This window comes from Xiphias gladius, chromosome 9 (assembly GCF_016859285.1).
Source record: "Xiphias gladius isolate SHS-SW01 ecotype Sanya breed wild chromosome 9, ASM1685928v1, whole genome shotgun sequence".
Lineage (NCBI taxonomy): Eukaryota > Metazoa > Chordata > Actinopteri > Istiophoriformes > Xiphiidae > Xiphias > Xiphias gladius.
Window position 1 is genome coordinate 12,595,725 of NC_053408.1, and position 25,110 is coordinate 12,620,834.

A 25,110-nucleotide genomic window follows, 5' to 3' on the forward strand; every position below is an offset into this window, starting at 1 on the left:
GACAACTTCCTTGGTAACAAGAAGCTTGCTCTTCAGTATATTTTTGTCCGGCATATGCCGCTAAATACGTCAGTGGAAAACGTATTCTGAATTGCTTATTTAATTCTAACGTTGTTTTATTTTATTTTCTGTATTAATGGGTTTAAAGCTCTTGCGAGCGACATAGGAGAAATTATTCCAGCTAACTGTTACGTTAACATTACCTAGCTAGCTAATGAGCCAGGGTCCGCACTGTTCACCATGTCTCTTTGAGGAGATGAACTCCCGCCGTTGGTGTCGTTCACTTCACATATTCATTGTCTTGTGTGCACGTTTGGCCAACGCAGCCACAGAATCTGAGGTCTCTCCAACCGTCAATGTAAGCCCAACAAATGGGGGGGCTTTCAGCTCCGCGACCCCTGCTCCGGACGTCACAGAGGCCGTGGACTCCACTAGTGTCGGCACCACAGGGGCGTCTGAAGCTCCTACTGTGCTCACCGATGAGCCCTCGGCACCCACCGTCCAGCCCGTGGTGACCCCAGAGGGTAACTTACTGCCTCTCGACACCCCATGAACTGAAAACTTGAGTCCAGCTACATTTGTTTTCGTCCTGCAGTACTCTTATGTTTGTCAAGCCAAAAAAGTCTCCTGTTTGATAAAGCTTTCAGAGCAGCTCCTTCACCCATCAAACTGTCTCCCACTGTTTATGCTAGCAAGCTAGACTCCTTTGAACTTGTATGGGTATCATACCGTATCATCTGTTTGTAGATGCCCCTACAATGCTTTCTATCAATTTATCTATAAAACTATCTTGTCTTTCTCATAGTTTGACTTTTCTCTGTTGTGCGCTGACAGTCGCCTACTGTGATAGGTTGTTGAACTTTAGAAAATATCTATTGATGAGATCTCAGATCCTAATGAGAGACTCTTAATTGGAAGGTCAGGTGCACTGAGAAGGTCAACCATTAAATCTAATGTGAATTAAAACCATCAAATAAAGTTTAGTATTGGTTAAAATATACAGTACAAATTTAAGTATACAGTCTACACTCAATATTTTGGCTATTTCCAGTTAGAGCTTGGTCAACTCAAAGATGACAGTAACAAACATTTTCAGTTAACTATTTACAATTATAATAAACAATTACACAGTGTATCCACTTTCTTCTTATTTGCTGTTGTTAAGCCAGTGAACCTTGTAACATTCTGGAATTTTACACAAAATTTACTAACACAACGCTTTTCTGTTGTTATCCAGGTTGCCTCTGCAATTTAACGCCTGATTTCTGCGACATTGGCTGCTGTTGTGACACAGTTGACTGTGGTATGGCTAACTTGAGTACAGTTTTCACTGGATGTCCAAAGAAAGCCATGTAAGTCCTCTGCACCTGCACTAAAGTTATAGCACATAAAGTCCACATTTTTAGCATTTAAAAGCATAAAAAACCTCTTTTATTTTACAGATCAGGATTTTGCATTGAGAAATGGCTGATGTTCAGGGCTAACGTGGATTCATCTCTTGTCACTGTGACTGACTCTTTGTTTTGTGTCCGGTCTGAAGGTAAATAGATATAATAAGAATATATTAATTCGAAAACATAGTGTAATTAAGCTTTAAATTATTTAACCAGGAGAATCAGTGATAAAGTTATAATTATATACATACAAATTACATATAATTATCCCCCATGAATGCTGTTAAAAATCAGCATTTTTTTCAACCTGTCCCAACAGATAAAGCACGCAAATCTCTCCATGCTCTACCTCAGTATCCAGCTTTAGGTGATTCATACCACTTCTCACCACCAGCACCTACAAGCATCAGCCACAGCAGAGCTTTCTACAGGGTAACAGAAGATTTCTGCTCACAATATTGTATCTCAAGTATTAAAAGTGATGAAATTTTGAGATTTGAGGGTGCTAGCAGTACTAAAATAAATTGGGGGGAAACGCAAATAAGACTCTGTTTTTTGTAGGTTGATGATGTCATCCAGACATATTTCTCGAGCTCGTCTGTGCGGGGTCTCCTTCGGCAGCCATCTCAAGGGGCTGCTGCTGCATTCTGTATCAATCGCAACCCTGCAAGTACGTTCACAACACATAAAAAGTGTGTAAGTAAACTACTGAGTATCACAGTGTAGCAGGATTTCCCCACACCTTTTTAAATCCAGACCTGCCATCTAGGTAAAGTTTTGTGTCAGGGACCTCTTCCTGTCAGAATCGCTATAGGTACAGTATATTAGACCGATATATCACAATCATATTAACCACTATAATTTATTATGTAATTACATTCTGTTTTCCTCTGCTTGTAGAGTTCTTGAGGTCTGTGTCTCTGTCTTGTACCCGCATGCTGACTCCTCAGTCCTGCACCACTGACCCAAATCTCAATGCCAACTCCTACTTTTCTGACTTGAGCCTGATCAAGGTCAGCAAGTCCGCCTGGCCTAAATGCTTTTATTTAGATAATTACTGGTGTGAATTGTACAGCCAAAAGGCTAACATCAATATTTCTTCTTTTTATTATAGATTCCAATAGACGAGACGTCACAAGTGTCAGACCTTCTGGTAAGTCGCTTATTCTACATACAACTCAAAGCCTTACATGACATTAGCAGACACAGTTTTTTTTTTTTTTTCTTTCATGTTTATAAGGCAAAAATGCTTATAAAAATAATGCACAGGTCTTACAATGATACAACATCCCTTACACCTTATCTGCATTATGAAAACTGTATCTAGAGTATAAAAAATAAACTTGTTTACTCATGTTTTTCCTGAGTGCAGATTTTTGTTTAGTAAGGTGCAGTATGTGCATTTAAAAATAAATCTTTGACTCAGTGGTTAATGCAATGAAATGACATATCTTTTGTATTAGTAAGATGCTGTACTACCTCTGGTTACAGATCCCAGTTACTCCACAGTCTGAGTGGCCTGCACCAGGCCAACGAAACAGCCTCTGTGTTAATGTGGTGAAAAAGGTGAGTAGTTACACTAATGTCTTAAATCACATGTATTAAAGTTTATGATGAAACATCAAACCCAACTCTGCTTTTTCTGACTTTCCTAAAGGTTGAGTTTGTCATAGGATACACAGGCAGAGGAGAACTCACGTATGCAACTGTGAATGTGGTCTTAGCTGATGTGGATCCAAATCAGTTCCTGTTGCAGACACACTCCGTGCAGTTCCAGGTATCCCATTAAAGATTTTGTCGCAAACACTTATTGAAGAATGGATTCAAACATTGACATTGATGCCATTTTTCTCACAGCTGGCCACACCCAGCCCCACTCCAGGAGGACTGATGCCTGCAGTCGGACTCAGAGTCGGATCTCCTGTCATTGGTCGCTTTAATGGAGAAGAGACAGCTGTATCCTCACCTATCTATATCATGAATGGCTCCTCAAGTTGTTAAGTTATATACTTTCATTTATCTAGCTCGATTTAAGATCTATCATGCATCATGGTTCCTTGACTGTGAGTTAGCTGACCATGCTGAGGGCATCACAGAGTGGGGAGTGTTCCTCTGACCCCAGCAGACGAGCACCCATCCTCTTCACACACAACACCATCACTGGCTGCACATTCAGGTGAACCCACAGTACTTTTGCTCTGCCACTATCATCTGTAGTTTTAAGTGATTTTTTTTTATTTTTTTTTATGCATGAACGAGTGGTGTTTCATTCCATCTTCCAAAGTCATTTACATGTCTGCATGTGTTGTCTAGTTCCCCATCTAGCGACTGTTCAGAGCTGCGGTTCCAGATTTATGGGATCTTGCAGGGATTGGCTACTCCTGATGAGCTTGCCATGAACTCTGGCTCCCATCTGAGCTGGACAAGAGTCATTACCCAGGAGTGTCCTGTCAACCTGCAGGTACAGCTGAAACAGGAATCTAAACTTTTTAAGGAAGAAAATTTATTTGCTTTGAGTCTTATGGTTTTCTGCCCACTGACCTTATAAAGTTACTGCATCGTGACTGTATATAGTAGAATTTGAAGATCATTAGACTTGAGTAGAAATTAAGTACAGCTTCCTTTGCTTCCCATGTTCACGATCGTTTATTTTGTTCCCTCTCAGGAAACATGTGAATCAGGCTGCCTCCTACCCAGCTCCCTCTCTATCAGAGTGCTATGGGCTCGCCAGGGTTTCTTACACCTTCCCCAGAAATACATCCTGGGGGCCAAATACCTTTACAAGTGTCAAAATTTCAAGGTAGGCAGCAACAAGATAAAAAATTCTTCTTTTCTGTGCAACACACGTCATATTACATGAATGATGTCCAAATTCTCTCCCCCTCTCTCGTCTTCAGTGTCCTGTGTCGTCCCCTCTCGCTCTAACCACCGAGGTGACGTTTGCCGACATTACAGTTTACCCAGAACCCCCCAGGGGCTTGCCTCAGCCTGACTGGAAGTTTCCATTTGGTTTCTTCACTAGGGGCACTACAGAGCTGGACGGGCACATTGTTATTAATGCCAGTAGCGCTGAGAGGGTCACATGGAGTTTAATGCTGTTCACGGTCGTGTTGCTAACAGGATTAGAATTCTTTACAAGGTAGCTGGATACTGAAGGTAAAAGTGGAGCAGTTATGTTCTGAGGGCTTCTTAACTTGAAGAAATGCTTTATATGAATGAATTGAAATGAATGAGTTAGGGATTTTATTTTGCTTAGCTTTTTTTTAACAATATAAAGAGTCATCCTTAAGTAAAACATGAAAATGGTCCATACTGTATCATCCTAAAATACCTTAATTTATGTGTTTTGTACATTTTCAGGAATACATACATTTTTACAAGACAGTTTATGAGTCATGATTTCACTGAGGTAAAGATGCATTTCTTGCACACAGCTCCTCCTCTCTCTCCTCCTTGTATTCTGGTTGGTTTCTGTGCGTTCTTCTTTCCTTTTGTCCTGTGTGGCGGACATAGCGGAGGAGATGGACTACTGCAGCAGGAGTTATACCTTGCAACCGTGTAGCAGCACCCAGCTGGAGGTTAAAACACAATATTAGTCGTACATTAGGAGTTAATTTAGCCAAGAGTTGACTGAAATATAGGCTCTTCTATAGGTGGGCAAAATGATTTTTTTTTAACCGTTTTTCAGGTCTTTGAAAATATAAAAAAGATCAAAGTTATTAGTAAACAATAATACTCTGAATGTTGAGACTCACAGTGCTGGGTCGAACTCTGTCCAGAATCTCTCTGACTTCCTGAGACAGTGACACTGGCAGAGAGAGATAGTCTATGTCCTGTGGGAGAGACATATTCTCCTCCTTCTGAATTCTCTCAATCTCTTTCTTCTGGAGGTCACAGTGAGGCCTGTACACAGCTACATGACAGACAGGAGAAATGTTTTATTTATGTTACGGTAGCTTAAAAGGCCATGATACCAAATTAAGATTTTGAAGGAAATGCATAAGGATAACTGAACCAAGAATCATGACAGACACCTGTGACACTATATTATCAAAATGCAAAAATAGGCTTTTACCCTCTATTTTGAGTCTTTGTGAGAATTCCATGTAAGGTGAAAAGCACTCTGGGAAGACAGATGCCAACATTTCAAAGGACACGTCGTTGTACTGCAGCAGATCCACACCCCTGAAAAAGAAGCCGCACAGTAACAGTCAGGACCTACAGCTTACTACAGATGTACTTTGTACAGAAACATGAGATGAAAAGTCAGTCATTTCCAGCTGGGCAGACATGATCCATCACACCGGTAATTCCACATATTTGCCACTCACGTCAGAATCGTGTTCTTGTTCTCACTTATACGGATGTCGGGCAAGTTTTTTCTCCATACGTTGGTGGACAGGGCGAGAGCCTGAAGGGCCGCCAGTGCATCCTGCAGACTGTCCCTCACTCTCACAGCCTCCTGGTAGCGCAAGGAGGACACACATCCCACCTCCTCAAACCCTGACAGAGGAAAATGTTTATGAGAGGAGAGAAACTAAAAGACAGGAAGTAGAACAACAACTGGTGGGGCCCCTCACGACTCTAAGTAAGTTGTCTTACATCCAGATGGGGGTCTTTGAAAATCAGAAAAATACATAGATTTACTGTGTACTGTGCATGTGTAATGTTACATCAGAGGTGCAGCTGATTAAATGCAACTATATACTTTAGTATTTTTTAAGCTGCATCATAATGTTATATATTTTCTTGTTGGAGCACATCCAACCCTTTTATTTAATCTTAGTGTATAATTGATTTTAAAACCACTGAAAAAGCAAGAAGGGTCTATTTTTTAAATTAATATAGGTTAAAATTGTGTTGTTTGGCTGTATTCAAACAGGAATTAGTGTAAGTGCAACAATACACAGTAAAGCACACGATATGCACATTGATACACACAAAGGCTGGGCAATATTGTCCAGGTCCAATATCATGATGCACATTATTTCACTGAATATATTTATGTATATATAATGTGTTGATAATTAAAGGAATTACTGTTGCTTTCAGGAGACATTTTACACGCAGTGTGTTTATTTAGAAACCCAGCAATACTTACACAACAACCAAAGTAGAGGTACAGATCAATTTTTATGATATCAGCTAGAATAATTTTTTTATCCTAGCTTTATTCCAACCCCTTCTGCTACAATAACTGAAGTCCCAGACACGATACCAACCTTTCAGAGTGAGGCGGAGGTCAGCGTTGTCTGGCCTTAGGGAGGTTCGAAACTCAGCCCGGCTGGTGAACATGCGGTAGGGCTCTGTAACGCCTCGACTCACCAGATCATCAATGAGAACTCCGATATAACTCTCCGTTCGGGACAACGCCACTGGTGGCATGGAGAGTGCCAAGCGGGCAGCATTCACTCCCGCCCACAGCCCCTGCAAAGACAGAACAACATTTTCCTCAGGTTTGAATAGTTATTATGGAAGTCTGTTTCAGTGTAATTCATATACAGTGTAAGAAAAGAAATAACGCCACCATGGTGCAGTTCTTGGATTGTTTTAAAAACCTTTTGCTATATGTGGATATTATTAATGCTACCAATTAATATAAATGTATTAACAATATTCTTGTCCAATTACTGAGTAGATTTGGAATGAAACAGCTTTGACTATTGATACTGATATGTGATATTGTCAGATCCCACTTTTCTTGGGCAAATCCCCCCAAGGCAGAAGCAGAAGACCAAAACTTGGGTGACATCGCTGCCGCCATTAATTAATTGGCATTATAGAAAAGATCATCAGCATAATTATTGGAAAAATATTTTTGAAAAGGCAAAGTCTGATAGTCATACTGAACTGAATTCCCGTATTTAACTTCTGCAGCAGTAAAAATCTATCTATCAAGAGAAGGAAATTATCACAAAGGTCTTTTGTATTTTATGACTCTTAAATGGCTAAATATCCACAAAACAAAAAAAAAAGGCAGCTACCTGTGCGGCAGCCTCCTCATATCCTGTTGTTCCGTTAATCTGACCGGCCAGAAAGAGACCTTGAGTGCTTTTCACCTGCAGGGCAGGGCTCAGCTGAGTTGGACACACAAAGTCATACTGCACGCCATAACCTGGAAAACCCAAAAAACATCCACTGAGACATTTGACTGTCAGGTCCAAGCAGGAACGTTATTTAGACATCTCTGCTTTCAGATGTACTGTAAATCACTTGTAGATCAGACAGGATTCAGCCAGTATACCAGGTGTGTGGATCTCAGCTTTGTGCATGGCGGGGATTTCTCTGATGAGGCGGAGCTGCATGTCGGGGGGCATGGTCATGGATAGACCCTGTGGGTACAAAAGGTCAGAGGTCAACCCCTCAGGCTCCAGCCACACCTGGTGCCTCCGGCCTGGAAAGCGAAGCACTCGCGACTCAATGGAGGGGCAGTATCTGAGAGACAAAGAGTTATTCCTTATGAGTTTCAGAACACACTAAGTAGGTGTCTAACATCTAGATAGTGTGTTTTTGTGTGTGTGTTTACCTGGGACCTTTGGCGTCTTGCTGTATGTGACAGTTGAGATGAAGACTCTCCCTCACCACTCTCTCCACACCAGGAGTAGTATTGGTAAGGTAGCAAGGCAGCTGCTCTTCAGGCTTCGAAGTGTTTAATTTCAAAATAAAGCATTCATCAATTAGAAGAGACACTTATTGAAAAATGAAAAGGACATAATGTAGAAGTCCTCTGTTGACAAAATCAAAACATCTTATAGACAGTGCTTGTTACTAGTTCTAAAAAACCTGTTGGTTCATCATTAATTCAACTAAATTAAGTCAACTTTCTTGACAATAAAACATTTTTTATACTTACTTTAAAAAAAAATCATATATCAGGTAAAAATACTAAACGTTTGTTGGTTACAGCTTGTCAAAGATTAAAGATTTGCTGCTTTCATATCTCTGAATTAAAAACCATCTCTTTTTTTCTAGGACAATACAAAATGAGCAACTTCAAGACATCACTTTAGGCTTTGTTTCATTATTTTTGGTGAATAAAACATGGAATACTGGAGAAGAAAGCAAGGATTACACTGGCCTGTGCCTCTCTGTTTTTGTGTTGTTAAAGTTATAAATTGATTTGTCATCATTTTTAACATTTTATAGACTAAACAATGAATCCATTCATGAAATAAAATAAGCACTTGGTAAGAGTACGTCACATAAACTTTACTTTGCAGCGCGTGTGTGTATTAAGGAAGCTGAACGGAGTTGGACGACTGTCAGGGGGGTGAAGCTCAGCCAGGCAAAGGTCGACTGAATCCTTCACAATCCTGGGAGGGGTACCAGTCCTCAGTCTGCCTGTCCTTAGCCCCAGCCTCTCCCTTAGTGTATGGGACAGCCCAGCACTCGATGGAGCATCTCCGATCCGACCCCCGGGGGAAGTGGTTTGGCCCACGAAGAGGGAGCCAGACAAGAAAGTACCAGTGGTGAGAATCACGGAGCTGGCTGAGATTGGGTGGCTTCCATTTGCTGGGAAGATGTTGAAAGAAGTGCAAAAGGATCATAAACTGATTTACTGGCTACTTCTTTTGTAGTTACCAACTGATTTTGGAAAATTTTTGAAGTGTGTAAAAGTGCAATTTACTGGTTGGCACACACGTTAGAGATTAATTTCAAATGTCAAACTATGTCCAGGTTTTCTAAACAAATCTGTCATTATGTAGAAGTTGAATAAACATCATAGCATATATAAACTCATTTAATAGAGTAAAAAAAAAAAAGAAAACTTTAAAAATGCACCTGAATTTGATAGTGAAACTTCACAGAGACAAAAAAAAAAAAAAATAGTTTGTGTTTATGACTGTGCTTCCAAAACTCAGTACAGACAAATAAATCAATGAAACAGTGGTTGTCGGTGAGCCAGTGTGTGTTATTCATTGCCCCTTTGCCCACCAGAGATTAACTTTATTACTTGTAGCTCCATTTTTAAATGTACTGTCCACAGTGGTGGTACATTCAGTATACAGTATGTACCATTTGAACCTTAATTGTAATGGTGGGATAATGATAGTTCAGGTAAACATTGACAGATAGGTGTCTGTTGCTCCCTACCCAAACGTATCCCTGTAACTCTGTGGTGTCCAGGCTCCTCTGGGTTTGGTTCCGTTACCAGCAGCTCCTCCACCGAGCCCTCCAACACTGTCAGCCTGGGAGTGGACAGCAGCTCAGACTGAACCAGAAACAGTAGGCAGACACACAGACAGTTCATGACGTGTTTTTAAATCATTCACAGACAAAAAATTCTGTTATACTACTACATCTGTGTATGTGATACCTGAATGAATTCGCGGTAGCGTTGGCGGTCCAGCTGGGCCCTCGGGCCCCACACGGCAGGGCCTTTTCTACGATTTAGGATGGAGAAATGGATACCAGCCCAGTCTCCTGCTCGGCCACACAGCCCATCCAGAGCATCTACCTCCTTCACAAGCTGGCCCTTCCCTACTCCGCCCAGAGACGGGTTGCAAGACAGGGCGCCTGGGGGGATGTGAGGGAAGAAGGAGAGGTCTCTGTCCACTTCTTCACACCAAAATCAACAAACTTTGCCAAATAATCACAAAACTATTTAGATGGACAGACTGCACTAAGAGGAAAAGAAAGCTTTCTTCAAAGAGTGAACTGTCCCTTTGACAAAGCCTTTTGTCTCACCAATGGTGTTTATCTTCTGTGTGACCAGGAGTGTCTCAGCTCCCACTCTGGCCGCCGCTGCCGCCGCCTCGGTCCCTGCATGACCCCCACCCACCACAATGACATCGTACTGCTGTCTGGCAAGGTGACTGGCACGTCTGGAAACCAGGGACAAGAAACTCTGCAAGGGGGGGGGCCTCTTTGCCAACATGTGTGATGTACACCTGTCAAAGTTGAGGTTAGATGGTCAGAAATTTGAATACAATGACTTTTTGCTAGAGAGATAAAGAATTGACTGCTTTAACCCTTAGTTATGTAGTATTTACTTGATACCACAATGGAAAAGTAAAAGTCCTCCATTGAAAAGATTAAGCATGATAAAAAAGTATAGAGGTAATGCATACTCAGATGGTTCCTTTAGAAGTGTTACATTTCACTGCATTAGGCTGACGGCTATAGCTGCTTTATATGCTGCTGCTAATGTACCCCATTAAAGGGCAAAATAATGTAAAGGAAAACAATGAATGAAGAACTAAGTAGGCCCAAGGCCTATTGGTTAAAGCAGTAATTAACCAATCACTAAATATAAGGACAGATAAAGATTTAAAGGGGAACTCCACAGTTTTTACACATAAATTCAGTTTACTTATCACAAGTACCACTCAGCCTGTGAAAACAGCTGTATAATGTTTTCCGTGGCTGTGGAGGAGCTTTCCAAAGAAAAAATAACCCTGTTGATGTCATCAGGGTTATCTCTTTGCTTAGCAGCACGCCTGCATTACAACCTGGATGTGCGGGGTTTGAAAGAAGTTAGCATTCAGGAGGCATGGGGTCCAAAGAAAGACATGATTGATTGCATTATGGGAAATGTAGGCCCGAGCATTCATGGAGGAGGTCGTGGACTAAAGGTGATATCTTCGTCGTGCTGGTGTGCAGTGCCCCTTTAATTTACAAAATACCAACAATACTGCCTCCATTTTAAAATTAAATGTTCTGTCAATTATCACTTTAATTTTCTATTCATGAAAACACGTCACTATTGAAATCCTCTGTGGCTGACTAATTTCCCTAGAAAGATAAAATTACCACCTCTCAAGCCTTTAGGGGGTGACCATTTACAATTAAAACACAGATTTTTCATGGAGCATCACTTAAAGTGAACGACAGGTTACTATCCACCCAGCAGCTTTAATCCAAACTGCATACGAATCATTTGCTTAGATTGTAAGTGTTGCTCTACCAGAGCTATAAAGATAGCGGCATGTAAATATCCCAGAGAGTTATAATTCCCATGCGGAGATTTTCCATTGATCTTTAAACAAGATCAGATTAAGACTGACATTTAATTTTACAAGTAGATACACCCAAAAGTACTGCATATGTATGGGTCCACAGTTCACTTCAAATATTAAAGATACACACGGTTTCTTTGACAGATGACGAATGAGGATCTTTTGTTTAATGTCGAGGTTACTCGTAGAAGAAAGTTCCTTGCGAAAATGCTGCTATGTAACACAAATGCTCTTTACGGAGGCAGCCATGCTGTCTGCAGCTTCCTGCCGTAAAAACTGGTGTATAGGCTCACTCACAAATCTGTTACGCTCGCTCGGGTCTTCTGCTGTCCTTATTATAAGTTATTGATGAATTCATGAATGAAAGGAAAAAATAATGCAAGCAACAGAAACATACACACGAAAAGGGGGAATGAATAAATATGAAGGTGATATTTGTAGAAAAAACAATGTTGGTGTTTTGTGTGGTGGCTGCCACGTGTACAGCAGATGACTTCCATTCTTGTTTATATCAGAGATGGATTAGGATCGATCGAATATCGATTCAATGCACACATCATTCCACGTACGTGCGCTCACGAGTGGGTCAAAGGCGCACGCGCACGTCAACGCCCCCTCCCCCTTCCAGCCGGTTTCCACTCAGCCGCGCGCGGATTGAGTCAAGTGAACCTACCGAGAGGTGGTGTTGACCGACCGCAGCAGGTTTTCAGTAAGAAACCTGAAAAATCGAACTTTCTAAGGCAACTGACAGTAACGCTAAGACCTTAATTTTTATCGGAAGGTTCAGCGGTGCCGGAGTTACGGCGGCTAGACAGAGAGAAGAAAGTAAATCCCGGAGGGAAAGCGCCCGAAGTGAGCTTGAGGATCAAAGCTAATGCTAACTTAGCCAGCGATTGCTAAATAATTATACGGAAACTCGTGTCATTTTATCAGTCGCTTACTTTGACCTAACCACTGTGGTTACAAAGTAGACAGTTGGGGGAAAATCTGTTAAGTTATATGTTACATTTAATTTAAAAAGCGAAGTGTATTGGCTTTACATTTTAGGCCACAAGCGACTGATTAGCTACAGTAGTCGGTCTTCTTGAGGTTACACCGGCTCTGCGCTCCTCAGGACAGGTGATACTGTTAAAGATAGTTCGCTGCTAAAGCAACTTCACATCGGGAGGTAACAGTGTCTATAAGTTATCTTACACTTGATACTGTCTAAGCCTTGTGCTTCGCAATGCTGAAACAACAGCAGCAACCCGGCTCAGGCGGGAGAAAAGCGTCTAATGGAACCTCAGGCCCCGCCGGTATGTCTTCCCCAGTCAGCGGCATCAACAGCGGCAACAGGACACCGGTCGGGAGGTAAGCAAGCAGGGGTACTCCTGTCAGGACAGTCCGGGGATTGTCCTGTGACTCAGAGGCCTACCGGTTAAAGCGTTGTGGCCAATGGGCGTGTCCCCGTAATAGAGCTTCTTTCCAGTCCAATGAAATTAGTTTATGTTAGATTGACAGTGACCGTCAACCAATCAGAACGCTCTCATAGAACCGAGGGCGATTAAGTGAGGTGGGTCCAAGTTTGGTGAAAGCAATGGGTAGCAAATCAGCACACAAGGGATACAAAGTTTATCCGGCCTGTCAGTGTCAGAGAAGGGACGTTGACGATCGAAAAATGTTAAAATTACAACAACACGTCTTTTTAACCAAGAAAATCCCGACATGGATACGCTATAGTTAACATCGAAAAGATTTTATGGCCAGCACAAGGTCATGTGGTCTAAATCTCTGAGAGAAGTGTGTGTTTACTGAACTCTTGTCAGCTTCGTCTCTTTGTTTGTAACCGTGTCTGGCTTGCAGTGATACCATTCCATGTGTGAATTTTTTATGGAAGGTGCATTTACTATCCAGATTGATCTTAATCATTTTATTGAATTTGTGAAGGTGAATGCATTTCTCCAAACCTAGTTTACATTTTCAGCTAAGATGCTGACGTGAATAGTATGTAGCTTTTTTCTTTTCCTTTCTTTTTTCAAGACGAAGGTGGCAGGTGGCAGTCTAGCAGTAAATTATGACAGGTTGACAGTATCTTTAAAGTAAAAACGATCATAATATGTGATACTAGAGGACCCATTATGGACTGTAGATATATTTTCGGCATAGTATGAATGTTGATTTGGCAACTTGTTATTCCTCTTAAGTAAGCTTGTCAGTTTCTTCTCAACTAGCCATATTTATGTATGTGAAATGTGACACGGCCTTGACAAGCTTTGAAAACAAGTTAGACTCCCCTCACTTCTATGCAGACAAACATGATTTAACTCTGCTGTTTCTCCCAGGAATCGGAGTTCTGCAAAGCCATCGTTCCAGTCATCTCCTGTGAGTATCCTGCTCAAGAAAAGTTGGGCGGCAAACGCACAACCCATTTTGTGCAGTTTTAAAAACTAAAGGGCAATTCTGTATAATTGTCTTATCTTTACATCTCAGTTCAGTTCATCACCTTTTAGACCACATATTTAAGGAGTAATCACAATTGATAAATTGAAAATATGTGCGTTCCCTAAGTGATCATAATTCAAAATATTGCGATATTTTTACTTCTGTGTTTACAAACATCACTGATGAAAAACACATCTTACAGAAATAGCAAATAATGTGTATATGAAACTACCGTCAAATCAAATCTTTTTTTAACAGTGCTGAGCATAAATAAATGAACTGGCTAAGTTTATGTAGTGGTTAAAACTATGTCACAATGACATTTTTTCCAGCATTGAAAAAACGTCATTGTTGAAAAAGTGTGGCGTTTGATGTAACAATTACCACATGACATGACTTGGCAATTGTTATCACAATTGCCAAGTCATGTCTTTTTGAAACTTTGTCTTGATGGATACTTTATGCCTTTTCCATCTGCAGGTTTTCGAGGGTGTGTACAACAATGCCAGAATGCTTCATTTCCTCACAGCTGTTGTGGTGAGTCATTTGGCTCTTTGTCAATGTCCTTCCCAGATCAAGATGATTATTCTAGAGAAGTTAACAGCTAACATCACCCCCCTTGACACTTACCATAATAGTTAGAGATACCTTTTCTTTCGTGATCTGCTGTGTCTGTCTAAGGCTGTGAAGGGTTACAGCAACTGGCAGAAGGTTTCTGGTTAAAATCTTTTGGCTGTTTAGCTGGAAGAAAACGGTATATACTACTTTTGTTTGTGAAGAGGCAGGCTGTACATTCTGTGTCACAGCTAGCCCTGAAGGGTCATTATGAAATATGTACAGTATACAGGATACATTGCACAGTATTTGTGCAACTTCAGATGTTCTACTAATTTGAAAAGGTTTTAATAAAACCTTTTATCTCTTTCAGGGTTCCACCTGTGACATAAGAGTGAAGAATGGCAGTGTATTTGAAGGCATATTCAAGACTCTAAGTTCTCGGGTAAGAAGCTCATGTTGAGTAAACAGGCATGTACTTCCCTCTGCTAATATAAGGAAGCACTACAAATAATCTTCTCAGTATAATGGTAAATTGTCAAGATAAAAATATGGCCTTTTATTTAGTTGTTTAATTCTGGCTCTGCAAGTTCATACAATCCTCAAATTTTCTCTGTCTTCTTAATTTTTGGTTCTTAGTGCGAGTTGGCTGTGGACGCTGTACACAAACGCACTGAGGAAGAGGGATCAACATCAGCTCCGCCACGGAGGGAGGACATCACTGACACTATGATCTTCAGCCCTTCGGACCTGGTGACAATGATCTGCAGAGATGTTGACCTCAACTATGCCACCAGAGGTATAAACACACACATGCTGGGGGTTGGTGTAAAGGTGCAAGAAGATAACAAACATAGGCCTGCATTGCATTTGTAGCAGAGATGTAAAGATCCTTCTAAAAAAAAATATATAGAGAGAGAGAATAGGGCTAGCTTTGAAAATAAGCAGTAGATAGTGTTCAGGCAAAACACACCCTTGATTTATAATAAATTGCTTTTTTAAGTGTTGTAAATAATGATAAAGTTTAAAAGTGCACAGTTCGAGTAACAAGTTAAGTATGTACGTTGATCATTTGTCAGTTTAGACCGGCCTTAATTTAGCTATTGATTTGTGGGGAAAAACAGGAGAGAAAATAAGAGAAAGCATTGTAGTATGGTTAAAAAAAATAACCAATGGTAACATAATTTTATATTTGGAATCAAATCCAAATTCAGACTGCAGACAAATCTTGCCAAAAGAGACATTTTTAATATTGTGTCTCTGATTTCTAGACACCTTCACGGACACAGCCATCAGCTCCAGCCGCGTCAATGGAGAACACAAGGAGAAGGTCTTGCAGCGATGGGAGGGAGGAGACAGCAATGGAGAGAGTTATGATCTGGACAATGATGCAGTGGGTCACTCTGTCTCGTAAATACAGAAACACCAACTAACCATCTAATGATATAAATGCCCTTTAGCCTAAGAGATGGTATAATAATATACACCCTCAGTCATGTACTCCCAATTATTTAAAAGCACTGGTTATTTTACTAACCCATTGATCTCCGTGTTCTTCTCCACAGTCCAATGGCTGGGATGCCAATGAGATGTTCCGTTACAATGAAGTAAAATATGGAGTCACATCAACATATGATTCCAGCCTCTCCATGTATACGTGAGTTTCCGTATCAATTCATTGCCTTCTAGAATTTTGGATAAATAATTGCTACTAAAACAGGACAAAAACTCTATAAAAATACTAGAGATTTACACCATTTCATTTTACGTATTTTTGGTCTGCTTGTTAAGTTTTGGTAAGGAGACCAGGAGAAAAATAGAGGTTATTGCTACCTTTTCAGGTAATCAAACAGGCAAGCAAAGGTTGTCAGAGTTAAAAATGAGCAGTTACAACCTTTGTATATCTATCCTGCAGATCATACATATTGCATCAACATAAAGATGTTGTATTTTTTGTAAACTTTTGCTTGCATCTCTGGTGTAAGCACAAATCAAAAGTGAACATCTGTTTGCAGTATTATGGTCCTTAAATTGCAGTGTTCTCCAGTTATGTCATTGTTGACATGGATTTTACAGGTTTTCACCATAACTAAATGTTGCACCACTCCTGATGATTTCACTAGTCAATACAGCTTAAACAAGAGAGGAGGGACAGTTACTTTAATCAGATGATGTATCACCTGGAGGGACTTGGAACCTGCAAAATTGGCACTTTCTCAATTTTCAGTGGAGTTCTTTTCTTAAAATTGCCTATACTTTCTCTTCCTTGCATCAAATTTAGTCAAGCTTGATGTATAGATGAAAGTTGACTTCAGTTAATTCAGAAGGAAGTGTCCTTGGGTAAGACACTGAATACTTACCAGTTCACTCACTATGGAGAGGGACAACTGAAATGGGGGAAAAAAAATGTTTGGGTCAATAAGATCATCGCAGTTTTTGTTCTTGATTTGAGCTTTATCAGCTGTTTTTAAAAGTATCTTCCCCTTCTTTACATTTTGTTTTGTATTCCTACTTTTTTCTCCTGCTGCCCAGGGTGCCACTGGAAAGAGGCAACTCTGAGGTGTTTCGTCAGAGGGAGGCACGCGCCACTCGCCTGGCAAGTGAGATTGAGTCAAGCCCCCAGTATCGCCATCGTGTCAGCTTGGAAAATGATGAGGGCAAAAGCGAGGAAGACAAGTACAGCGCTGTGGTGCGGGATGGCAGCGATCGGGAGAGGGGCCGCGAGAGTCCTCGTGACAGAGACCGCGAAAGGGGACGAGACAGTCCTGGAGCCAGCAACAGGTGAAAGGGGACGTTTGTAGAGTGTTTGTCAGGCAGTTAGATAGTAGTGCACATCTTACTAGAGATATCAGTGAAAAGTTCACCTGTTTTTTTTTTTAATACGGGCTCCACCAAACATTATGCAAACTAATTTTTTTTCAACCCTCCACTGTACTTGATGAGGTTTGAAACTTGCTGGAGAGTTAGTTATTGTTGCAGAGTAATGCAGCTGAAAACAATAACTGGTTTGAAAAATGTCGCCCTCTTGTGTATTCATGTTGAGGTATATAGTTCCGACTTTTGAGTTGTGAGAGCTGGTTTCTAAAAATCATTGTATTCACAACCTTTGTAAAAGGTAAAAATCAAACATGTCAGACAAACAATAAGAAGCCAACAACACAATTTAGCAACAGAGAAATGGAAAATGTCAACTATTTGTGAAAGGCTGTGACAAGTAAAAATATTAAAATTTAAAAATGTAAATATACATAGATTATATGTACTTCTTGGTTCAAAATTGTGTCGTTGACAGTCTCACCTCTGATTTCATCTAGTAGCAATCCTGGAGATTTTGATTGTATTGGCTTAAAAATTGAAGTTCAAAGTTCATTCCTGACTCTGTAAACAGCAGTTGACAAAGCAATCTCATTTTAAGGTCCAGCTTCCAGTCCTATTATGCAATCAGTTCAAGCAGGCAAACTGTAGCTGCTGATGAAGATCTTGTTGTGGGATATGGTCAGAAGGTTTCTATCAGATCAGCTACGAAATGCACTTTGAGGTGAGATTGTTTAGTCAACTGCTGTTTCCAAGGTCAGGAATGAACTTTGAAAATCAACTAGTTTCATCATGTTTCTATGCACAAGTCAGTTTTGATGGTATAGCATTTCTTGTATCACCCATGTGTTGTGCCTGTGTGTGGTGTATTTTCTTTCTGTTCCAGGGAGGGCAAATACATTCCATTACCTCAGCGCCAGAGAGAGATGAACCGGGAGCGGGAGCGAGCCGAGAGAGGTCCTGGTGGGCCTCCACCCCATAACCGTCTAAGTGGAGGTTACCGCTCCACCCCTCCATCCTCCTCTTCCCCCAGACCCCCACTGCCCTCTGCTGCAGGGCCACAAACTGGCGTCTCACCCTCAGAGAGAAGCAGCCCTCTGTCAGGCCGAGGTGGGGCCTACAGTACCCACCACCCCCAGGGAAGCCCCAGCCCGGGCCCAGGCTCTGGCTCTGCGAGCCCGTACACACCTGCCTCTCCTGGTGGACCAGCACCTACGCCAGCCCCTACTTCTGCTGCCGCTTCCCCAGCCAGCCCCACTGCCCCACATGGACACGCAGTCCCTCATTCCCACTCACTCCCACACTCGCTGTCTGATGCTGGCAGGCCTGTTAATGGAGGTGAGCGTGTGAACTTCTAAGTGTTTCAAAAGCAGCTGTTAAAACTGCTAAGGCAGTGTGAATTGTGAAAAAACTGTAAGGAGATTTTTTTGTGTTTTTCAGTCTCTGCCAGAACATCTCCTAAAGCCCAAAGACCTCCACAGTCGAGCAGGACAGTCCGCACTCCAAACTCACATAATCAGTCCTCAGGTATAAGCTGCAGCCAAATCTAGTCAACTGGTGTTGAAAATCTTCTCCTGTATTATTGATGGATTTTGCCTTAAACTTAACTTCAATCCTTTTCTCCTTCATGTCCTTGCAGCTACTCGCTCTCCTAAATCAGGCACTTCCCAGGACACGCCTTATTTGGACACATCTTCTGTCTCCTTGCCTGCACAGAAGACGTCTGGGCCCGCCCCTCTCTTCCCTGTAGATGGTACTGTCTCAATTCTCACCTCCTGTCCTTGTTTTAAAGTTAAGAGTTTAAAATCAAAGTCATAACCATTTGTATCCTGTAATGACATGCGCTTCCATGAGACAGTCACCTCATAGCAGTAAGCAACAAGTGTTGAAGGTGGATTCTAATGAAGCGCTACAACTAATTAGCCTGCTGTTTGTCTCGTCATTGCAGTGAACGAGATCCTTGGTGCAGCTGCAAAAGAACGTTCAGCTGAGAGCCCCAGCAGCGCAGAGGAAAGCAAGAGTAGTAAAGGTGTGTGTGCAAGATTGTCCTCAAATTGGTACCAGCTAAATACTGGAAATAAGTCATACATCTTCCACTTGTGCGTAGTTGCATGTCCTTTGTGTTTTTGAAAGCATGAACTGAGTTTACAGTTCTGAGAATTTCACATTTTAATTAACCTTTGTTTTCTATCCTCACCAGCTCCCTCAGTGCAGCAAAGGTCACAGATTGAGGAGCTGCGGAAATTTGGCAAGGAATTCAGGGTAAGAGTTCAGTTGCCTTTCAGTGAAGTGTGAAATTAGAAAATCTGTGAACAATCAAGAGGCCATGTCCTGAGACATCACCGTTGTCTGAGGCTTGGGTGTTATATAATTGCAAATCAGTTATTGGTCTATTTTTTTGTGGGACATTTATTCTACTTTTGAATGTCTTTTGCTTTTTCTTGATCTAAATTCTCTTGGCAGCTCTCACAAATTGGTAACAAGATTTAAAATTGCAGTAAAAGGATGTGATCAAAAGCTAAAAAAGGTCTAGTTAAGGCCTTGAATTAACATGCCATTAGTGGAACATTTCTGGTTCTATATTATTTAAAAGCTGAAACAACTAGTCGATCGACAGAAAATCAATCTGCAACTCTTTTTAAGAAAAACTAGTAAACATTCCAAAGTCGTAGCTGCTGAATTGTGAGGATTTGCTCTTTTTGTTTGCCCTGTGTGATAGTAAATTAGTTATTTAGGGGTTTTGAATAGTTGATCTGACAAAGCAATCTATTGAAAGGCGTCAGCTTAGGCTTTAATATAAAAGAAATGTTACAGGCATTTTTTTTAACATTTCTGATATCTAGAGACCAAAGGGTTAATTGAGTTAATTTGCTAAGTCTTAATTCCTTTCTTTGTGTTTTTGCCATCACATCCATCCTACTTAACTACTCTCTCATTGTCTCTGTACTTACCTGCTTCTCTTTCTTCCAGCTCCAGTCCAGTGGAGGCAGCTCTAGCTCTCCCAGCTCTCCGGCAGCAGCAACCCCTCCTGCCGTCAGTGAGGTCGCCCAGCCCAGCGCAGCCAAACCCTCACCATCAGACGCTCACCCTGCCTCAGACCCCAAACCTCAGCCGCCAGCTCCCAGCCCCTCTCAGCCCCAGGCCCAGCCTTCACCAGCTCCTGCCGAGGACCCCACCAAGGACACCACAGCTACACCTGGTGTCACAACAGCTGCCACCACAGCACCCGTTTCAGACAGGCAGTCGCCAGCCGCCCCACAGCCAGCCAGGACACCGGGAAGTGAGGAGGTCAGGTCTGAGACGACAGAGCGGACGGAGGGTGTGGCAGAGTGAGTTTCAAGAAGGATTAGAGATCCTAAATGTAAATTATTTGATTTTGCTTACTTGTGTCGTGATTGACATTTGTAAACACGTTTTTTTTTTTTTTTTTTTTTTTTTTTAAATATCTAGCCAAGTAAAGAAATCCACCTTAAACCCCAACGCTAAAGAGTTCAACCCTAATAAACCTCAGATGCCTATGGTAAGCCAATTAATTCCTGTTAAATCTTTTGAAATGTGAAAGGTACAGTGAGTACTTTAGTGATGTGGTATGAAGATAGGAAAATGTAGTAAAGTGGAGTGAACTTGTTACCAGACATTTTTTGTACGAGCCTCGAAATAATGTACCAACCTTTTGTTTACAGTCATAAACCTGGTCTCCTTTGAAACGTCACTCTTTAAATTTTACAACAAAAAGTCTGAATTTTTTTTCACATAAAAACGAGACTATAAAGGCCTGTAGTAGCACCCTTTGTGTAGAAAACTCTTTGGTTCAGTCTGAACCAATTCCGTGTCAACAGCTGTTGCAGTGACATGGGGATCATAAAATGTGTTAGGGAGCTTTCAGTCGGGGTTATGGGAAGAGTTAGTCCAGGACAGACCAAAACTTGCAATAGCCAAACATGAAAACTATGCTCAGAAGTATAAAAATAAATAAATAAGATGAAAAAATGCTATTGTTTTGTCCAAATACTTATTGCAGTAGTCAAAGGCCTGTTGGCACTATGTTGTTGTCTCACTTACTGTAATATAAAAAAAAATAAAAATAATATAAAATTTAATAATATAAAAATAAAACATGCTGAAACCCTAGTGGTTAGCTTTGTGACACGCAGATTTCTTTACCTCTGGCTGTGTTATTGTACAGACGAAGCCCAACACTGCGCCCACTCCACCTCGGCCAACTCCTCAGAGCCCAGTGGTCCTTCAGCACCCAGGTGGACAGGGACCACTCTACACCACCCCCTACCTCTCTTACGTCTCGCAGATCCACTCTGTGCAGGTACATGAGCAGGAAAACCTTTACATCTGGGTACATACTTTCACAGGCAAATTTTTATCTACTAACCAAAGTCATTGTAAGATATGGAAAATGTGACTCATGAAAACTCAAAGAAAACAGTAAATACACAATCAGATGATTTTTTTTTTTTTTGGGCATTTTGCTTTAAAAATGACTGAAACGATCGATTATCAATTCTATCCACTTTTCTTCTGATCAACCAATACCTTCAGCTTTAAATTTATTCCTCCCGATGGAGTAACAGTTTTTCTTGCGTTAACCTCCTGATCATTTGTTTTTCAGCCCCCACCAATGTACCAGTACACCATGTCTACAGTCAACCAGGGAAAATACCCCAGGACTAAAGGTAAATGCAATGTTTTCCTCTTCAGTGCTGTATGTCTGAGGTTTTAATTTGTTGTTTCCATTTGAAATTTTGACAAACTGCTTCTAAAATGGGTGTACTGTTAGCTCTCTGGATTTCAAAGGCTAGAAACACACTTCACAGAACATAGTGCTTAGACTGGAGCCGTTCACTTAAACCTTAATTCATGGTTTTTAATCATTTTCCAGCACCTGGAGGTGCTATGTATGGAGGTTGTCGTACTACATAAGACTAGCAAGTTCCTATACTTTGTGACACCAAAGTGCAGTGATATCTCATTTATATAATACCTTTCTGTAAGTGTACCAATATGTTCAAGGTGCAGTGTTTTGACATTTACGTTTTTGTTGTCTCGATTTATTCTTTACCTTCACCAGGCTCAGTAGTGGCTCAGCGCTCGGACCATGGTACTTCAGCGCCCCCCATGTTGCAAGCTGCAGCCTCAGCAGCTGGGGCCCCGCTGGTAGCGTCCCCCTACCCTCAGCCCTACCTTCAGTACAACCCACAGCAGTACGGCCAGCAGCAGGTCATCCAGGCCATGACACCCTACCCTGGACAGGTAACCCGTTTTATTATTCAGGTTTTAAACAGTTAGCAGAGTGTTTACATAAGCTTTAAAATAAGCAAAATTGGTAAGGGGATTATGTAATTCTGAAAGCTTATTATTCAACAGAGGTTAATAACAGCCACGTTAAGCTCCGAGATATATCTTGCCTCCACATTTAAAACAAATAATATATTAAAAATTGCTTAATTTGTTCCTCTCTTCTCTCCCCTTCTCCAGCCAATGTACTCCATGCTGCAGGGTGGAGCCAGGATGATCGGTCAAGGCGGGGGTCCTCATCCACAGGCTCTGGGACCCCCAGGAGGCCCCCAGTTCCCTGCACAGGGAGACGGACCTCAGGGACCACAGCAGGGCATCTACGGTGAGTGGAACCAAACCTTTACGGAGTGATGAATGAAAAGGTTCAAAATATTGGTAAAAAGTATTGGTATAAATTTTAGGTCATACTGCTCCCCCTCTTGAGTTTCATCAAATGCTTCAAAAGCATTACCCTGGCACTGACGATCTGTTTTCTTTGTAGCTCCACAGTCCTTCTCCCACCACTCGGGTGCAGTGCATCAGCCACAGCCCTCCAGTACCCCAACAGGCAACCAGCCCCCTCCCCAGCACGCTGCACCTAGCCCTGGACAGGTGAGGTACCCCTACAGGACTGCTTAGATATACCTTGACAAATTTGCTGGCTCCCATTTCAGGGACAGGATCTCCCAAAGTCTGCATTTCTAGACTAAATACCTTAAAACAGACAAGTCTGGCCCATTTCAGAACCACTGATCCACTGCGATTGATTGATTGATTGATTGATTGATTGATTGATTGATTTAAAAGAAAACAACAGGAATAAACTCTGGTGTGTCCTTATTTATAGCCAAGACCTGTTGTTAATCTTAGCACTGATAAATGGAAGTTATACGGATATATTCACCATTAACCTGTCACACTGTTTGTCAGTTGTCCATTATGCAAAGTTAAGTGCTTGTGCTATAGAATCTGGTATCATAGAATTTGGCCTAGTTTGCCACTGTTGATTATAACTGGTATTACACATAGTTAAGTTTCATGATAGCCCTGTGGGGATAAACATGTAAATATAAACTTAATAAAGTCCAGAGAAGTGCAACAAAACACAACTACTTATGGCTGGGGGAGGCACAGATTCAGCCTAACCCTCAAGTCTTCAGAAGGACTCACCTTTGTTGGCTGCATCCTCTGGAGGATCCAGCTCCTAGGAGACAACAATTGTGATTCATTAATGATCTCTTGTAGCGTTTTTTGATGTTGTGATCGTTCCTTTCAGAACGCCCAGTCAGGCCCACAGCCCCAGTCCCTGTACCACTCAGGTCCACTGTCAGCCCCCACACCACCCAACATGCCGCCAGGCCATACGTCTCCGCAGGGCTCCTACCCCATTCAGGGCTACAGCATCCACAGTCACCAGGGCATCCCGCCTACATACCCCCTGGGACAGATAGCACAGGTATGGATCCACAGTGCTGCTTATTTTTCTGCCGCATGGTTACTGTTCCTCCTTGTACATCCCTGCATATGAGTGTATTTGTCAAATAAAACACAAATTTAACATAACTTTTTTTTTTTTTTTTTTTTAAAGTGTTTCTTCATTTGAAGAGTTTTATCTTGATCTAAACTTGTCAACCTCATGGCCCCCCAGGCCCACGTACAAGGAGCCATGTCAGGTCCCCACCACTCCGGGAGCCACGGTCAGCCCCAGTTAGTGATGTTGCAGCCGCCCCCCCAGCAGGGCCCTGGCTCAGTTCCCCAGCACCCCCAGCATGGACCTCAGCAAGGAGCACACCAACACTTCTACATAGGACATCCACAAGGTATGAGACATAACAAGAACAACCTCCCAACCTCCCAACCCGACTGCTCAATAAAGGTGAATCTTACTTTGTTTGAAGTGTAGAATTTACAATTTCAGTTTTTGTGTTTGCCTACCACAGCAATGCAGGTACAAACGCACCCTGCTCCCTTCCATCCGCCTGGAAACTAAACCTCCCCAGACCCCGACTCCCCCCACCCTCCCAAACTCTTCCCCGGAATGAGCCCCAACATCCCTACTTCCTGCTGGATGTGAGGCCCAGACTGAACGCGAGAAAAACAAACTGACAGGATCGCAGAGAGGAGAGAAGAGGACAAATGTCTCATAGCACCTTATTGTTCTGCTGTAATGTTCTTCATCAGTACAAACCTCGGTGTCAGCCCCAGACGAGGAGGACCTTTTTAATGCTAACGGCGAAGGTGGCAGACGACAGCAGCAGCGTCCGACCCCTGCTGCCATCCTGCTCTTCTTTCCAACTTCTTCTCTCTTCAGACATGGGGCACCTTACTGGGCGGACCAGTCAGAGAGGAACAGACACGGATGAAAAACAGCAGCAGACACTTTATCTCCCAGCAATGTGGTTTTAGCCTTGTGGGGTTTTGTACCATGACACAAAACACAGACTGTCCCAGGATTCTCTTGAATACGGCATGAACGGAGGGATTTGAAGAGGAGAGGGGATTTTTAGCAAATCTTTTTTTTTTCTTTTCTTTTTTAACTTGATCCAGTAGTTAAAACCACCCCTTTGCCCTTCTTCTCTCCTGTAGGAAAATATAATTAATAAAAAATGGACAAGATGGACAAAAAAAATATTAAAACAACAATGACCAAAAAATAAAGTTTTCAACTCAACTACTAA

General features: G+C 41.8%; 3 protein-coding genes across 5 annotated transcripts; 2 read left to right on the forward strand and 1 right to left on the reverse strand.

Annotated features, from left to right (window-relative positions):
- On the forward strand, positions 1–4,778 carry LOC120794852 (tectonic-3-like). Its single transcript, XM_040136231.1, has 14 exons — positions 1–524; positions 1,238–1,352; positions 1,443–1,540; positions 1,714–1,826; positions 1,956–2,064; positions 2,295–2,407; positions 2,509–2,547; positions 2,886–2,960; positions 3,052–3,171; positions 3,252–3,350; positions 3,467–3,570; positions 3,708–3,855; positions 4,060–4,194; positions 4,292–4,778. Exons 1-14 carry the CDS (start codon positions 215–217, stop codon positions 4,535–4,537), a joined length of 1,824 nt encoding a protein of 607 aa, XP_039992165.1. The 5' UTR covers positions 1–214; the 3' UTR covers positions 4,538–4,778.
- Positions 4,621–12,659, reverse strand: mto1 (mitochondrial tRNA translation optimization 1). Of its 2 annotated transcripts, none has more exons than XM_040136230.1 (13): positions 12,548–12,659; positions 10,083–10,285; positions 9,712–9,911; positions 9,489–9,606; positions 8,608–8,906; positions 7,921–8,033; positions 7,639–7,829; positions 7,379–7,509; positions 6,617–6,821; positions 5,726–5,897; positions 5,470–5,579; positions 5,150–5,307; positions 4,621–4,966 (listed from the first exon to the last, which is right to left on the reverse strand). In XM_040136230.1, the coding sequence occupies exons 2-13, from the start codon at positions 10,270–10,272 to the stop codon at positions 4,796–4,798; spliced, it is 2,058 nt and encodes a 685-aa protein (XP_039992164.1). In that variant the 5' UTR covers positions 10,273–10,285; positions 12,548–12,659; the 3' UTR covers positions 4,621–4,795. The 2 variants fall into 2 exon arrangements, with proteins under 2 accessions (XP_039992164.1, XP_039992163.1); XM_040136229.1 differs by lacking the exon at positions 12,548–12,659 and adding an exon at positions 11,484–11,652.
- Positions 11,935–25,103, forward strand: LOC120794850 (ataxin-2-like protein). Of its 2 annotated transcripts, none has more exons than XM_040136227.1 (23): positions 11,935–12,703; positions 13,675–13,714; positions 14,255–14,311; positions 14,703–14,774; positions 14,969–15,128; positions 15,601–15,722; positions 15,895–15,986; positions 16,862–17,110; positions 18,030–18,481; positions 18,584–18,670; positions 18,783–18,896; positions 19,092–19,172; positions 19,344–19,405; positions 20,114–20,472; positions 20,594–20,663; positions 21,330–21,464; positions 21,768–21,831; positions 22,227–22,408; positions 22,634–22,775; positions 22,935–23,044; positions 23,709–23,888; positions 24,081–24,252; positions 24,373–25,103. In XM_040136227.1, the coding sequence occupies exons 1-23, from the start codon at positions 12,579–12,581 to the stop codon at positions 24,420–24,422; spliced, it is 3,177 nt and encodes a 1,058-aa protein (XP_039992161.1). In that variant the 5' UTR covers positions 11,935–12,578; the 3' UTR covers positions 24,423–25,103. The 2 variants fall into 2 exon arrangements, with proteins under 2 accessions (XP_039992161.1, XP_039992162.1); XM_040136228.1 differs by lacking the exon at positions 11,935–12,703 and adding an exon at positions 12,864–13,132.
- Positions 25,104–25,110: the final 7 nt, after the last annotated feature.

What these genes read in the sequence shown, in the direction of transcription:
- mto1 (XM_040136230.1), bottom strand. Translation starts at nt 10,272, where the DNA reads ATGTTGGCAAAGAGGCCCCCCCCCTTGCAGAGTTTCTTGTCCCTGGTT. An exon ending in ACAGAAGATAAACACCATTG is followed by an intron (nt 9,912 to 10,082) that starts GTGAGACAAAAG and finishes ACATCCCCCCAG; the next exon opens with GCGCCCTGTCTTGCAACCCG. An exon ending in ACAAAGACTCAAAATAGAGG is followed by an intron (nt 5,308 to 5,469) that starts GTAAAAGCCTAT and finishes TCTGTCATGTAG; the next exon opens with CTGTGTACAGGCCTCACTGT.
- LOC120794852 (XM_040136231.1), top strand. Translation starts at nt 215, where the DNA reads ATGAGCCAGGGTCCGCACTGTTCACCATGTCTCTTTGAGGAGATGAAC. An exon ending in GCCCGTGGTGACCCCAGAGG is followed by an intron (nt 525 to 1,237) that starts GTAACTTACTGC and finishes GTTGTTATCCAG; the next exon opens with GTTGCCTCTGCAATTTAACG. An exon ending in ACAAGTGTCAAAATTTCAAG is followed by an intron (nt 4,195 to 4,291) that starts GTAGGCAGCAAC and finishes TCTCGTCTTCAG; the next exon opens with TGTCCTGTGTCGTCCCCTCT.
- LOC120794850 (XM_040136227.1), top strand. Translation starts at nt 12,579, where the DNA reads ATGCTGAAACAACAGCAGCAACCCGGCTCAGGCGGGAGAAAAGCGTCT. An exon ending in CCTCAACTATGCCACCAGAG is followed by an intron (nt 15,129 to 15,600) that starts GTATAAACACAC and finishes TCTGATTTCTAG; the next exon opens with ACACCTTCACGGACACAGCC. An exon ending in TGGCAGGCCTGTTAATGGAG is followed by an intron (nt 18,482 to 18,583) that starts GTGAGCGTGTGA and finishes TGTGTTTTTCAG; the next exon opens with TCTCTGCCAGAACATCTCCT.